This window comes from Pimephales promelas, chromosome 23 (genome assembly GCF_988280905.1).
Source record: "Pimephales promelas chromosome 23, fPimPro1.hap1.1, whole genome shotgun sequence".
In the NCBI taxonomy this organism is placed as follows: Eukaryota; Metazoa; Chordata; class Actinopteri; order Cypriniformes; family Leuciscidae; genus Pimephales; species Pimephales promelas.
Window position 1 is genome coordinate 20,506,337 of NC_142791.1, and position 17,604 is coordinate 20,523,940.

The 17,604-nt window shown below is 38.3% G+C and overlaps 1 protein-coding gene across 1 annotated transcript in view; it reads left to right on the forward strand.

Annotated features, from left to right (window-relative positions):
• Window positions 1–17,604, forward strand: part of apbb1 (amyloid beta precursor protein binding family B member 1) — a 124,961-nt gene that overhangs the window by 58,604 nt on the left and 48,753 nt on the right. The window contains exon 9 of the mRNA XM_089126378.1: window positions 16,670–16,784. Within this exon, the coding sequence (XP_088982504.1) occupies window positions 16,670–16,784 (115 nt within the window). The remainder of the gene's footprint in view (window positions 1–16,669; window positions 16,785–17,604) is intronic.

The following is a 17,604-nucleotide window of genomic DNA, read 5'->3' on the forward strand; positions in this document are numbered from 1 at the left end:
GTGTGTGTGTGTAAAATGAGAAGTCATTTATTATGAGGGTTCAGAGGGCGCGTAGAGTTATGCACTTTCTTTTACTGTCTATGACTATGCATGGAACGATTTTTTTAAGCGGAAAATTAATATTTTTTTTTTTCTGAAATGTATTTATAGTGTCTATATAAACCACTATATATTTTATAATGACATTATAAATATACATGTAGCCTACATTAATATGTTTTAAATAGAATTACGATTACTGTAGGCTAATATTTGTAGTAGGACGTTCAGTTACTTTTGAAAGGATGATAATAAAGTGTCAGTGTACTTCATAAGACTTTAACTTTGCCAGCTATATAAAAATCTAGCATTTCCTCACGTTTTACCATTGCTTTTTAGTGACAGTCGATATGCATGGGACAGTGACAGTGATGGTCATACAACACCCACTCCCTCCCTTCTTCTCACAGCTAGCCACGCCCATTTCAGTTGCATTTTTCAAAAAGATTTTGAGCTAGACTTGAGCTGAAAGAGGGGGGTTTCATGACCCTTTAATTCGTGAATTGGTAATTGCCGTATTCCACCATCAGTGTGCAATGCGCGTGATGTCTACGTTTGTGAATAAATAAACTGCACGTGTCTTGTGGAAGAACAATGTAGCCAGAGCTACTTCTCTCCATTAATGTCTATGGCGAGTCACGCAGGCACTGGGCAACTCCGCATCCGAGTCGACCTCGATAAAATAGTCAGAATATAAACCCTTATTATAGGCGTACCGTAGTGATTCAGGATAAGTCAAAAACACGGTTTGGAAAATGGATTCATGATGCAGTGTTGCCAACTATTTTCAAATGAAAGTAGCTAATGCCTTCCCTAAAAGTCGCTAAATGTCGCTAGATGACGTCATACGTTAATTAGCATATCCGTGACGTCATCATGTCGTACTTGCGTTCTGCTTGCCTAATGTGTTTTCTCTATAAATTAATGCTCAGCTCACATATTGTATTTAATATATTATAATATAATATAAACGAATGTAAAATAAAGCTGTTCTCATTTCCTATATATTTTTGTCACTCAAAACGAGTGATATAGTGAATGACAAAAAAGTAGTACAGCAAGCACAAGAAAAGAAAGGAAACTATATTGTTTAAATAAAAAAAAAATATTATTTAAAGAAAGCAGATAAGTGATAGGTCCTTGGGAAAACACTGCTCATTCACCTCTGTCAGTGGCGTTCAACAGATGATCTGCTCCTCTCAGCCATTCACGAAACAGGGTAGACGTAGAGTGAATGAAAGCAAAGGGAGAAAAGCAAAAAGTCGGGGTCTGAAAAGTCGCTAAAAATAGCGACTCATTTGCGCGATTGTTTTGCAGTTTGTACGCGGATGAGAACATCTCCTGCTCTGTCTGTCTACAGCTGGGAGGGGCTGCTGCGTGAGGACTGAGCCACCTGTGAGTGATTTGGGACGGGATGGGACCCACGGCAGCACTCGCTGCTTGTTGAGATGAGGAAAAACGAAATGTGATTTCACATCAGAGAGTCTCCAAAAGTCTCTAATAACACCAGAAAAAGTCGCTAGATTTGTCGCTAGTCGCTTTTTTGAAAATTTGTCGCTAGGGGGGTCTGAATACTCGCTAAATATAGCGACAAAGTCGCTAAGTTGGCAACACTGTCATGATGTAGCACACACCACGTATCTCTCTGAACACGCACACACACACACACACACATACCCACATACCACATATCCCTCTAAACACCAGAGTGGGGTGGAGCCGAATCCGAATATGGTATTCGGAAAGGCACAAATAATGTGTTTTTTACGAATACTTATTCCGAACAAATACTTAAAAAAATATTTGTATTCGGGAACAAGAAATACTTTATATCAAAAAGCTGCGTTCCTCACGAGACCGCAGTGCGCGAGTTGAGTGAGTGACCTTCAGGAAGAGGTGACTGACACAGGCTGCTCCACACAGCAACAGAGAGGGCTCGGCTGAGCGAAAAAACACTTAACTGCATCACTATTTTTGTTGAATAGATGTTTGTACCTTAACTAGGTTCCGGAGGCAGTTTATAACTTTCGGGAAGCGGAGTTTGATCGGGAGTATATTCCATTATTGACGTCTGCAGACGGGTGCTCTCATGTTCACTCTGTTTATGTAGCTCTGTTAGCTCGGTAACGGTAATTATTTGTTTCTTATATGGCTTGGTTGAATTCTAATGTAGAATGCGGTCTGTTATTATAACAGGCCGCTGCTTATAAGTATAACACACCATTGCCATGAAAAACAGAGCGTTGCCATGGATTCTAAACGTAGAGACAGACTATTTTTCTTTTTTAGCGGAAGCGATGCAATCGTTTTTTAAATCAATAAACTCCTTTTTATATCGATATTTTGAGTCAAATTATTGATTTATTTGTTAGGTAGCCATGTAATAAGCGGGGTAATGTAGAGCGAGGCGATTGTTATAGCGAATACAAACCCTTCAGGCTTCGCGTCGGGCTCATAATCAACCTCCTCGCTATACATTATCCCTTATTAACTTATTCTGTCTGTTCAGCGTCCTCCACCGTGGTGTTGGGGTTCATAATGTTCACAATTTTATTTTATTAGTTGTTGGTTTAACCATGGTTCATGAGGTAATGGCTGACTGTTATTTTCTTTTCAATTACTTTTCTTGTTACATGTTCATTGCTGGATTTATAGAAAAACATCAATCAATATTGCATATCCATAATTATTATAATGAATATAATTAAAGAATCCATACACTATAAAGTAAATTAAAGATTTTTATGCCTATTTTGAATTTTACTTGAATACAAATACAAATACTTTTCCCCCCTGAACAAATACAAATACAGATACAAATACCGGCTGCTTTGCACACCCCTGCACCAGAGGTTGTCTCTCTCTCTCACACACACACACACACACACACACAGGGTAAAACTGCTAGTGTTGCAGTGCGGGCGTGTTACGGATACGTGGTGTAAATTTTTTAGCAATCAAAAAGCATGTCTAATTCAAATCATGTATTATGTAAACTTATATTTAAAAAACATTTTTTAAAAACATTTAAAAAATATATATGAAAAAAAATTTCACACTAATTCTGTGTTGTGTTTTTTCTGGTTATAAAATGAAGACCACATATTTATCACATATCATTTATCAGCAATTTTAATCGTATAAAATTAAATAAATTAATTGTCAAATAACGTGCTGCACAGTTCGCTTTACTGTTCAAATTAAAACATGGATTATTCCTTAAAAAAATCAGTTTTGATGATCATTTATTTGGATTAGTGTTAGTGTATTATTACATTTGGGACATATCTAAATTTTACTGTACAACGGTAATATATTTCTGTCAAGTTAAAGGTTGTATCAGCGATTGTGGGTAACGTCACTTCTGTTTGAAGCAAGATCCCAAACAAAACAAGTTAGCTCGCCCTTCCCTCCCATTTTGTGCATCATGAAAAAAACTTATCATGCACGCGCATTTCTTAAAACGACAAAAACCCACTATTTTCAGATTGACGGTCTACCTCAATGATGACTCATTCTGTGAACTGTAAAATGTGAACTTGGCTGCTTTGGATTACAAATTATAATGTATATAAAATCTGCAGTAGAGCCATTTCATATCATACAGCTAGTTTTGCTGGTGCTTCACTGGAAGCAGCTGAATGATAAAACGTACCAGAATCAGTCATATAGCTACAGATCTAACATTATGGGGAAAACTCATGGTAACAACAGCTATCTGGAATAATATTATAACAGCTTATTATTATTATTTTTTTAATACATTTATTTATTAACTTTTTCAAAGCATTAACAGAAAGCATTAACATAAAGCAGATACAATCAAAGTTAAAGCTTTTCCCCCACAATAACCCATTCCGCCAAAATAAATAACAATATATTACATACAAGTCAAGACAAAAATATCAATAATAATAATCCCCCCCCCCCCCAAAAAAAAAAAAATTATAATAAATAAATAAAAATAAATAAACATACGTAGCCAATAATGAAATTCTGACATGTTCGTGGTCCATACATAACTACAAAACAATACCCCAATTGACAATCACATCTAACATTGATCAATAGGTGGGAGAGTCCTCATCTTCTCAAAATATGTAATCATGGGTTGCCAAGTCTGATAAAATTTTTCAACCGATCCTTTCATTAAATATTTAATTTTCTCTAATTTTAAATATGATACTAGATCACATAACCACATTGAGGCTTTAGGTGGGTTTGTTGATTTCCACTCCAATAATATTCTCCTTCTAGCTAATAAGGTGGCAAAAGCAATAACATTTTTTACTTTATTTGTCAATGATACTCCATGTTCTGGTACTCCAAAAATAGCAACTTCAACACTAGGTTTTATATCCAAGCTAAAGACCTCGTTTAATGTTTTAAATATGAATGTCCAACAGTCACTCAGCTTTTGACAAGCCCAAAACACATGAAAAAAGTCTACCTTTTCACCTTTGCATCTATCACACAAGCACTGATGGGCAGTAATGCTTTAGAAGTAACGCGTTACTGTTATCCAATTACTTTTTTCTAGTAACGAGTAAAGTAAGGGATTACAATTGAAAAAAACAGTAATTAGATTACCGTTACATCCCCGTAAACAGCCTGCGTTACTGCGTTAGTTAACCGTGATTTTGTTTAGTCAGACTGTCTCGTGACATGAGTCGTGCGGGAATAAAAATGATGTATGAGCGCCGCGACATCAGTGAGAGACGACTAGAGCGCGGGAGAGAGCAGCCGAGCTGCCAACTCTCACACACGCTCACACGACACACCCCCGATTTCTCGCGCTGAAGTGTCAATCCCGTCAAATGCCTGAAAGATGAGTTTATCTATAAATCTAACCGTTGAGCCACATTTGTGATTGACTAGTTATACCGCAAATTAGTTAAAATCTCCCGGAATCTAGAGCGAGCGCGCATGCGAGACTGTGTTCCAAAGTCCAAACTTCGTATCGCGCGCAAGACGAGGAGAGCAAGAGAGAGACTTGCGTACTATGCAGAGAGCGTCCTGATCTGGAAACAGGACCCCCGTTGAAGAATGTCAAAATTCTACCTCAAATCTAAGCAAGCATGTCACGAAACAGTCTCACACGTAAATCAGCAAGCCGGTACAGGAATGTGAAACTCCCCCGTCTGACATGACCGCTGCAGCTACATGCTGACTGTTTAACTCCGAAAGAAAAAAAAAAGAAAAAAACTTGCCAAAATACGGCATGCAACAGCATTTTCTGTTTTGATCAACTAATTTTTACTCCTCTCTGCAATTTACTGTTAAAAGACGTAAGTGTTAATACACTGTAATATAGTCAGGAGCGACTTTCATGATTTTATTTTTACATCTATTCAAATGAAGGATTTTACAAAATATATTTATTTTATATGCTGGAATATGTAGAAATTTATATTAACAGAAGAAGGGCTGTCTTTTTCATTAAAATGGTGGAATGTGCAGAAAATATCTAAATGTTCAACAATTTTCTTCTAGTCTGAGACTCTTGCATTTAATTTAATTTTTGCTTGATGCAATGTGCATAAAGTTAAAATATTGAAACAAATAAAACAAGTTTAAAAAAGAGAATGTTTAATTTGATTACATTTTAGATGATGGAATATGCAGAAAGAATAGAATTAGGCTGAAAGGTCTATGCTTTAGCGTATTCAGGTCGTGCATTATGTTTTTGAAAAGTAACTTAGTAAAGTAACTAATTACTTTTGAAAATAAGTAATCAGTAAAGTAATTGGATTACTTTCTTGGAGAAGTAATCAGTAACTAATTACTATTTCCAAGTAACTTGACCAACACTGCACACAAGTCATCAACAAGTCAAGTCAAGTCACATTTATTTATATAGCGCTTTTCACAATACAGATTGTATCAAAGCAGCTTCACAGTGATAACATGAAAGTAGCACAACACAGATCAACAACATTGCTAAACAGTAAATAACCCCAACTGAGCAAGCTCAAAGCAAGCCAAAAGCAAGGCGACAGTGGCAAGGAACCAAACTCCATCAGATTGGATGGAGAAAAAACCTTGGGAGAACCCAGGCTCAGTCGGGGGCCAGTTCTCCTCTGGCTTACATTCATATTGTTTAAATATAAATATTAAATATAAATATTGTTTATGAATCAAACGGCGCCATAGCATATCGCAGGCGTTGAGTCGTCTCATCACAGGCGTTGAGTCGTCTCATCACAGGCGTTGGGGCATCCGAAATCCCCGTGAGAGGCTGGACACAAAACTGGACCTGACGAACGCCATTTTTCTCGGGACAAGCGTCCCGAGATAACAGCAGAAAGGCAGATGGGAAATAATTAGCATAGCTGATGTTCATAATGATTTCCGTTATAACTCACAAACTCTCCGTAACCTGAAATCTCCGCAACCCAACCATACGCGCCGACCCGTTTGTCTAAAAGGCTGTCGAGCCCCACTGGTGCGTTAAGCAGTTTCAGTGGCAAACGGTTCCGTATGGCATAACAGAGGACTAGAAGGTAAGCATTATGTGAATGCTTGACTAAAGAGATGCGTCTTTAATCTAGTTTTGAACTGTGTCAGCGAGTCAGAGGCTCGGACCGTATCGGGAAGGCCATTCCAGAGTTTTGGAGCTAAATGCGAGAACGCCCTCCCTCCTTTACTGGACTTCGATATCCTAGGAATGACCAGAAGCCTTGAATTTAGTGATCTTAAGGAACGCGGTGGATTGTAGGGCGAAAGAAGGTCCGTTAAGTACATAGGTGCTAAACCATTTAGGGCTTTATAGGTCAGTAGTAGTATTTTGTAGTTGATGCGGAACTTAATAGGTAACCAGTGTAGAGATGATAAAATCGGTGTTATATGATCATATTTTCTTGACCTAGTAAGAACTCTAGCAGCTGCATTTTGTACTAACTGTAGCTTGTTTATTGAGGATGCAGGACAACCAGCTAATAAAGCATTACAGTAATCTAGTCTCGAGGTCATGAATGCGTGAACTAATTTTTCTGCATCAGAAATAGATAGCATGTTACGTAGCTTAGCAATGTTTCTAAGGTGGAAAAAGGCTGTTCTTGTAACATATGAAATATGATTTTCGAACGACAAGTTGCGGTCTAGTATAACACCCAGGTCTTTTACTGTTGTGGATAAAGTAACAGGACATCCGTCTATATTAAAGTTGTATTGTGAGAGGTTTTGTGAGTAGTTTTTTGGACCAATAAGTAATACCTCCGTTTTATCTGAATTTAATAGCAGGAAATTACGCGTCATCCAGCATTTTATATCTTTGAGACACTCTGTCATTTTAGATGAGTTAGTGTTTTCATCTGGTCGTGATGAAATATATAATTGAGTGTCGTCAGCGTAACAGTGGAAATTAATTCCATGTTTTCTTATAATATTACCAAGTGGCAGCATATATATTGAGAATAGCAGAGGGCCTAAAACCGATCCTTGCGGTACGCCATAGTCTACTGACGTTATCTTTGATTTTTTCCCATTTAAACAGACAAAATGAGAACGGTCCGATAAGTACGATCTAAACCAGCTTAATGCCTGTCCCTGGACACCGGTGAAGTTTTGAAGTCGATCCAAGAGTATTATATGATCTATAGTGTCGAACGCAGCGCTAAGATCAAGTAGGACTAGTATTGAGATACAGCCTTGGTCAGAAGCTAAAAGTAAATCATTTGTAATTTTAACAAGCGCAGTTTCTGTACTATGATGCGGTCTGAATCCTGACTGGAATTTTTCATAGATATCATTTTCTTGCAAAAAAGAGCACAGTTGAGCGGACACTACTTTTTCAAGTATTTTGGACATAAATGGAAGATTTGAAATGGGTCTGTAATTTGCCAAGTTATTTGGATCTAATTGCGGTTTCTTAATGAGCGGTTTTATTACAGCCAGCTTGTATATTTTTGGGACATGACCTAAAGATAAAGACGAGTTAATAATATTGAGGAGAGGCTCTTCCACTACAGGTAATAGTTCTTTCAGTAGTTTAGTGGGTATTGGATCTAATAAACAAGTTGTTGGTTTAGATGCAATGATAAGTTTATTTAGCTCCTCCTGTCCTATCGTTGTAAAGCGGTTTAGTTGTTCTAGAGGGTCCATAATTGAAGCTGAATCATAAGACACCATAGCGGATTGTACATTTATAATTTTGTTTCGGATGCTTTCTATTTTCGCATTGAAGTAATTCATAAAATCATTACTACTAAACTGTAAAGGTATATTTTGCTCTGGTGATGTCTGTTTATTTGTTAGTCTAGCCACGGTGTTAAATAAAAACCTTGGATTATTTTGGTTATTTTCGATTAGTTTGCGGAGATGCTCAGCCCTGGCTGTTTTTAGTGTCTTTTTATAACGTGACATACTGTCTTTCCACGCGATTCTAAAGACCTCTAAATTAGTTTGTTTCCATTTACGCTCTAAGTTGCGAGTTTCTCTCTTGATAGCATGCGTAGCACTGTTGTACCATGGTGCTTTAATTTTCTCTCGAAACTTTTTTAATCTAATTGGCGCAACACTATCTAATGTACTAGTAAGAATGGTGCTTAAACTGCTAGTCATTTCCTCTAATTCATCTGTTTGTTTGGGTTCACTTTGCAGCTTAGATAGATCAGGTAAGCTATTTGAAAATCCATCTATAGTGGTTGGAAGGATTGTTCTGCCTGGTCTATAACGTGGCGCAACATGACATATTTCAGCAGTACGTATTATGCAAGTCACCATGTAATGATCAGTGACATCATCGCTTTGCGGTATAATATCTATATCAGTTGGATCGGTTCCATATGATATAATTAAATCTAGTATGATTTAGACGATGAGTGGGACCACTGACGTTTTGTTTGACCCCAAAGGAGTTTAATAAATCTGTAAACGCAGCCCCTAACGCATCATTTGTATTATCTACGTGTATGTTAAAATCTCCAGCAATTATTGCTTTATCGACATTTACCAATAGATCCGAGAGAAAGTCTGCGAACTCTTTTAGGAATTCAGCATATGGCCCTGGAGGTCTATATACAGTAGCCAGGGCTAGAGATAATATAGATTTCCTTCTTACATCTAAGAGCGTAACATTTAGCACAAGTACTTCAAATGAATTAAACCTGTGACCTGTTTTCTGAGTAATATTAAAAATATCTTTATAGATTGTTGCAACACCGCCGCCACGACCGATCAGACGAGGCTCATGTTTATAACAGTATCCTGGCGGAGTAGATTCGTTTAGACCGAAATACTCATTTGGTTTAAGCCAGGTTTCAGTAAGGCACAGAACATCGAAGTTATTGTCTGTGACCATTTCATTTACAATAACCGCCTTAGGTGTGAGCGATCTAATGTTTAGGAGACCTAGCTTTAGAAATTGTTTTTGTTGACTGATATTTAGATTTTCTGGTTTAATTACAATAAGATTTTTGCTAGATCCTACACTAGATTTATTGTTTGGCTTCACTAAACGAGGAATAGACACAGTTTCTATATAATGTTCCACACTATGCTTATTAGTTAAGTTTGGACCGCAAAGGCTGTAATTTGGACTTTGACTCATTAGTCATCTGGTGCGTAATGTCTTGGAAATGTTGTCCGACAGCACAGCCGCTCCGATTCGGCTGGGATGGAGACGATCTGTGCTGTACAGCCTCGGTCTTTCCCAAAACAGATGCCAGTTATTTACAAAGTGCAGCCTCTGTTCATTACACAATGACATTAACCATTCATTTAATGCAAAAAGTCTACTGAACCTTTCCTGTCCTTGTCTGTACGTGGGAAGCGGTCCAGACACGATGATCGCTGCTTTAGGCGCTGTGCTGCGTACCGTCTCGATCAGGCTCCTATAGTCCTTCTTCAGAACCTCCGTCTGCCGCAGCCTAATGTCGTTCGCTCCCGCGTGCAGCACAACAGCTCCGACGCGCTCGTCCCCGTTCAGGATCTCGGGAACCTGTGCAGCAACATCAAGAACACGAGCACCAGGAAAGCAGTGAGTGCGCACTTTACCTTTATCCGAATTAGCGCGGACATGGCGGACTATGGATGTGCCGATGATCACGGCGTCATCGCGTTCCGGCTCGCGAAGAGGGGAGAAGCGGTTCCGGGTGGAGATCTCGAAGACCGGGAGGGGCGGAGAGGCAGCTCTGGTCCTGGCTCGTGTCTTCCGCTGTGTGATCCATGGTCCATGTTGTTTCGGTGCCGGAGTGAATAAAGCCTGAGATGGTCGCATCTTCCTCGGCAGAGTAACGTACGGCGTAGATGAACTCGGAGTCACCAAATGAACATTTGGATATATTTTGGAAAGTCTATATTTTGTGTAATAAGCACGGTGGAGGACTTTAAAGCTGTATTAGGCTGAGACGTGCACAAGAGGTTGATCCATTTACTCTATTGAGAGCCTCGTCCCAAACTTCATCGGGTATTTCACTACCTATGTCCTTTACCCACTCACCCCTTATTCTGTCAATTAAAACATCATTTGAGGACATAACCGTGTTATATATTGTTGCAATTTCCCCTTTAAGAGGAGACAGTAGAATTGTATCCAATAGTGAAGTAGGTGACAAGTAAGGAAAAGTTGAGCTCTGAGATTGAACAAAATGTCTTACTTGAAGGTAACGAAATAGGCTGGACTGTGACAATTGGAATTTCTCTGAGAGGTCCTTAAAACTAGCAAAAGTGTTGTTTATGTAAAAATCTCTACACCTGGCCAAGCCTACCCTCTGCCATTGTGCATACGTGAAGTCTATTTTACCAGCAGGAAACAAATGATTATCACAGAGAGGGCTTAGCATAGAAGAGTTTCTGAGTTTATGCCTTTGTCTAAACTGTGACCATATTTTAAGCGTAGAACATACTACTGGGCTTGAAGAAAATATAGAGGGAGAGAATGGTGGCTTCGTTGTTATTAGAGCAGAAAGTATTTGCCTCCGCCTTACACCAATCAACCTCAGGGGAAGTATACCAATAAATAATTTTTTGAAGATTTGCAGCCCAATAGTAGCCCATTAAATTAGGAAGAGCTAAACCTCCCTGGGACCTTTGCTTTTCAAGGAGCCCCCCCACAAGAATGATAATATGGGTTTATTTACTGAATGGAAAAATGTTTTTGGGAGAAAAACTGGAAGTGACCAAAATAAGTATAAGAATCTAGGTAAGATATTCATTTTTATACAATTTACTCTGCTTGCTAGAGACAAATGTAATGCATCCCATCTCTGAAGATCAGATTTAATATTACTTATGAGTGGTACAATTTTTTTTGCATATAAACCTGAGAAAGTACGAGTAATATGAACTCCCAAATATTTAAAACCAGATTGAGAGATGCGAAATGGGAGAGATGTAGCCTTAATTTGCAAAGCAAGAGGGTTAATAAGGAAACATTCACTTTTAGAAAGGTTAAGTTTGTATCCTGAAAAACTGCCAAAAACAGATAGCTTCTGCACTATTTTTGGGACGTTTTCAACTGGGTTTGAAATGTATAATAAGAGGTCATCCGCATATAAAGAAACCCTGTGTTCCCTCCCCATTCGGTCAATGCCCTGTATAGACTGCAAGGATTTAAGCATAATGGAAAGTGGCTCTATCGCTAATGCAAAAAGAAGAGGGCTTAAAGGACAACCCTGTCTTGTGCCCCTTGATATTGGAAAAAACTGTGAACGTATTTTGTTTGTTATAACAGATACTTTAGGGTTAGAATACAACAATTGGACCCAGGATATAAATTTTGGGCCAAAACCAAATTTTTCCAATACTGCAAATAGGTAGCTCCACTCCACTCTATCAAATGCCTTCTCTGCATCCAGGGATACCACCACCTCTGGGGCCTCCCTGGATGTTGGTAAATGAATGGCGACCCCTAATAAAGCCTGTCTGATCTGGGGATATTTTTTCTGGTATAACAGTATCTATTCTAGAGGCCAGCAATTTGGCAATAATTTTAACATCAACATTTAGCAATGAGATTGGCCTGTAGGAATTGCACTCTAGTGGATCTTTTCCAGGCTTCAGAATGAGTGTAAGAAATGCTTCTGTGAGAGACTGTGGCAGCTCTGTATTGTTCAAAGAATACTCAAACATTTTCAGGAGGAGCGGGGCCAATTTGGGGGCAAACGCTTTATAGAATTCTACAGGGTAACCGTCGGGGCCAGGGGTTTTGCCATTTTGCATTGCATTAATAGAATCTAAAATCTCTTGCAGCTCAATTGGCTGTTCTAATCTCTCTTTGTGATCTGGATTAATTGTCTGGATATTCAGGTCATTCAAAAAGGTTGCCATACCTGATTTATCCCCACAAAATTCTGAAGTATATAAGTTTGAATAAAACTTCTTAAAAGTTTCATTAATTTCTTTAGGATCCACTGTCAATTGTTGTGATGCGTTGTGAATCTGTGGAATTAACCTGGAAGCTGATTGACACTTTATCTGATGTGATAATAAACGGCCTGCTTTTTCCCCATGTTCATAAAAATTCCCTTTAGACCAAAGCAGATTTTGTTGAGTTTTTTCTATTGATATCTGATGGTATTGTGCTTTAATTTCCACTCTCTTTTTAAGAAGTTCTTCAGAAGGGGATAGAGAGAGTTGTTGATCTAATTTTCCTATCGAATCAATTAATTGTTGTAGTTTTGCATTTTTCTTTTTATTAATGGATACAGAATAAGATATAATTTCACCTCTGATGACAACTTTTAGTGTCTCCCATAAAATCAGTGGTGATACCTTTTTGCTCACAAATGTTTCAGAAATGGTATCACCACTGATTTTATGGGAGACACTAAAAGTTGTCATCAGAGGTGAAATTATATCACCACTGATGTATGTCTGTGGAAATTTTTATCTGCTAACAGGATAGAGTTTAATCGCCAAGCAGGGCGCTGGGTACAATGCTGACTAAAACGTAGATCAAGAAGTAATGGTGCATGATCTGATATTATAATTGGTGAATATTGAGTATTTTCCACTGAGGGGAGTAGTGTCTTATCTATAAAAAATAATCGATTCTTGAGTATGAAGAATGGATGGGAAAATAAGAGAATTCCTTCTTTTGTGGGAATAAAAATCTCCATGGATCCAGATAGCCCTTTGTGCCATGAAAGTAGAAAGAGCTTGGGACATTTTAGACTGAAACATGGTTTTCGGATTTGAACGATCTAGGATTGGGTTAATAACACAATTCAGATCCCCACCAAAAATTAATCGGTGTGTGTTTAAATTGGGTAAAAGTGAAATAATTTTATCAGAGCAACAGGGGTGTGAAACAAATGACCTGTCACAATAACAAAACGTCCCTGGGGGTCTGAAACACATTTGGAAGTATAAAACTGTACTTTCTTATGAATTAGAATTGCTGCTCCTCTTGCTTTACTGTTAAAGTGGGAATGAAAGACTTGACCAATCCAGGGTTTTTTGAGTCTCGTATGATCTGCTATCTTTAAATGCGTTTCTTGCAAAAATGCTATTTCCGTATTAATTTTTTTAAGATGAGCAAAGATACGAGCTCTTTTATTTGGCCTATTCAAACCTTTAACGTTCCAGCTAGTGAACCGAATGATAGACCCTCTAGTACTATTTTAATCACACATTAATCAATCATTAGGTTATAAAAGAGTGATGAATATGATGACCACGTCTCCAGTGCATGACAAACGAGGAAAGAGAATGGCAAAAAAAAAAAAAAAAAAAAAAACCCTTGGCGGTTACCCTCCCAACCCTGAACAAACTGAACTTTTCCTATATTTGCCTCAGGAACAGAGACAAATTGCAGGCCCCCATTATCAAACCCCCAGTAATCCCTCAACTCACGCAAAACCATTCCCACCTCTAGGGAGCTACCCACCCTTTAACCTTATGAAACATTCTCAGTGCGTTAAAACGCTTTGTAAATAATGTCTTAACTCAGTGGAGTTAGTATCAGTCTTTCACAGAACCATCAGCTTTTTGAGTTAAGTTTAGAACAATAAACTATTTGTGAAGCCACACAAATAATAATAATAATAATAATAAAGAAATCAGATAAATAAAAGAGCTGGTCGGAAAGTGTTCATACCTTTTTTCAAATGATCCGTCTCAAGAAAAAAATAAATAATAAATAAATAAAGAAAAAAAGAACAACTCAAAAGGGAGTCTTTAAATACCCCCGTAATACCCCCGTAAAAAGGGGGTATTACCCTGTGGATTGCCCTGTTCAATAAATACTGCATTTTGATCCACATTTGTGTCTCAGAGCATTTCCTGACAGCAGTGTTGTAGTTGAGACCACCTCACTCGAGTCCGAGTCGAGACCGAGACCAGAGAGAGTCGAGTCCGAGTCAAGACCGAGTCCATAGAGAGTCGAGTCCAAGTCGAGTCCGAGACCAGAGACGGTCGAGTCCGAGTCGAGACCGAGACCAGTGAGGGTTGATTACCTAATTTACTTTTATTTACTTAGAGAAATCCTTTTTTTATTTTACTTAATTTACTTAGAGTTTTAAAAATATGATCAGTTTAGGGTAAAAAGGCCACATAGTAGGTGGTGTTAAAAGTAGTTTTATTACAATTTGTCATGCGCAGTTGTGCACTAGAAAATCACCAATCACTGGGCGTGTCAATCAATTTAAAGAAATATTTTATTAACATACATTAATAATCATGAAAATTATTTTGAATTGAACTCGAGTGGACTCGGCAATAAGTCTAAGTCCTAAAAAAAAAAAATGTTCGAGTACGAGTCAATTCCGAGTCCAAATGCACACGAGTCCATGACAAGACCAAGACCATTAAAATATGGTCTCGAGACCGAGTCCGAGACGAGTCCGAGTCTCGAGTACTACAACAATGCCTGACAGCTTTGGTCCACAACTGATGTGTGCGTTGATCAATGTTTATTATGTGTGTAATGATGCCCTCATGTCACGATTCGATACATATCACGATACTGAACTCACGATACAATATTATTGCGATACTTCAAGACATGATGAAAGGTTAACAAAAATAACTGTTCATTAAAATGCTAAATTTGATGTTACATTGTGTGTGTGTGTGTGTGTGTGGGGGGGGGTGTGGAATGGGGGTGTTTCACCATTAATAATATTGTTGTTATTAATTGCAGAAAGTGTTTGACACATGGCACTGCTAATTCAACCAAATACAAAGTATTTATTCAATTTCAGAGAGAGAGAGAGGACTCCTTTATCATTTGTGGTGTTGGCTCCAATTTATAACACTTCGGTTCAAGCCCAGCCATTTTAGGGGGCTTTCCTTTCAGGGCGAATGAGAGGTTGCTTGTTTGCTTTTTACCCGACATCTTTGAAAGACACATGCAATGATTAATGCATCCATGGCCAGGATAATTATAAAGTATGATTCTCTAACAGCTGTCAAGTTGTCATTGTTTGTGTCAAACAATTTGTAAATTTGTTGTAACATTAAAACAGGAGATCTGATCATGACATAGCCTACGCTGCCCAAAGTGATCCTCTCAGCTCCAGTTGTTTCCTCTGCGGGTGAACGAAACTTTTGGAAGAGAATCTCTTCAAGAGATGTTGTTGCAGAATCATGTGAACATTTCCAGGAAATGCTTTTTTTTTATTGGTTGTTGCGTTAAATCTTACCCAGATACAATAGTGCTATTTTCTGATTGGCTAGCCTTTGTGTAGCCCTTCCTTTTTTTGATTGGCTGATAAGTTACAGGCTCGATACGAGAGCAGGGGAGACGCGCGCGGCCGCGTTCTACAGTGAGAGTGGCGCGGCCAGAGACAATTTGGGCGCTGTGGCATATTAAATATATTATAAATAGTTTTTCTGTGTGAGAAATACAATGTGTGGCGGGAGTGCGTGACAAAACACCGAAATGAGTGACTGTCACGCTCAATGAGTGACGCTTGAGAGCCCTGAATCTAATATTCGTTAGAGCTATCCAAGTTTAGTTGAGCTTCACTCATTTTTTAAAGAATTATATTTTCACACACAGTTCACGTACAAAAAAGTCAGCACTAGAAGCTACTCTCCTGTCCAGAAGAAACAGTGCAACCTCGGTGTCCGATTTAAAAATGTTTTTCTTTGAGTTCTCACCACCGTTCAAAAGCTTTCCCGGTTATTATTAGTTTCTTTGACGAAAAATGATGGTTTTCCCTCGCCCCAATCCTTCTTCTCTTTTTGGGGTTTATCTCTTCCATGTTCCATGTTTTGTTTGGGGTCGAAATCACTGATAAAACCTTTAAACCTTTTATTTTGACAGGTTGCCGTGAAGACCTTTTGACTTTCTGTGTGTATGTCATGATGATAGTTTTTCTCAAATTAAGCAGTTAAATGATCACAAAGTGACTTTCAGAGTGTATCTAGAGCCTGGAGAGGAGTTCATGGATTTGTGTCTTCATATAGGCCATAAAAAACAGTGCAAGTGTCACACGTGCTGCGCGTTTTCGGCACCATTCATTGACACAGAACATGTAGGATTTGTATTTAAATAGTGTTTGTGTTGTAATATTCACACACATCAGTAGCTGACACTAATGTTCCCATAGTGTCAGCTACTGATGCAGCTTCTCATTCCAACATTTATTACTGTGCACACAAGTTTATGGGTATGTGGATGAATTGAAATGATTATGAATACATGCAGCTGTTTAGTTTTGTTTCTTGTCTCTTATTGCAGGGACTTTGCATATGTGGCTCGAGACAAGTTGACTCATGTGCTCAAGTGTCATGTATTTCGGTGTGACACCCCTGCAAAAAACATTGCCACAAGCATGCATGACATCTGCTCTAAGGTAAGGACATATGAGCTGCTGGCTGAAAATATTCATACTCTTGTTCTTATTTAAACATTGAAGATGTCGTTCGCTGCATTGTGCAAAATATCCGAGATTTATTGAAACAACAGCGGTTCAGGTATTTTTGAGCAGGGGATAATAATTGGAGTGGTTACTCATGCAATGTAGATGAGAACCTAACTTTCGCAAACTAACAGGAAAATAAATGTGTGCCCACTAGCAGAATACTTGTAGTAAATTAATAATATAACAATGACCGGTAGTCTACAGCCGAGTGTTTTTCCTCCTCTAAGTGGAAACATGTCATATGGCTTCATCATGTTTCTGAAATATTTTAGTTTTATTATACAAAGCTTACAAATAGTGTGGCTCTTGTCCAGCTCCTTTCTCCCTTCAACTTCATAGAACCCAAAATATTTCCACACATCAGCTTTAAAGGATTAGTTCACTTTTGAAAAAACTTTTGCTGATAATTTACTCACCCCCATGTCATCCAAGATGTCCATGTCTTTCTTTTTTCAGTCGAAAAGAAATTAAGGTTTTTGATGAAAACATTCCAGGATTTTTCTCCATATAATGGACTTCAATGGGAACCAGACAGTCCAAGGTCCAAAAGACAGTTAATAACAGTTTCAGATGCAGCTTCAAATGTCTTTAAACGACACCAGACGATGAATAAGGGTCTTATCGTGCGAAACGATCAGTTATTTCAAAACTTATTCCAAAAATGTAACTTTTCTAAGGACAAATGCTAGGCTTGCTCTATTCTGTGAGCCGCGTTTGTAACGTCACGTAATACGTAATTACGTTCAACAGG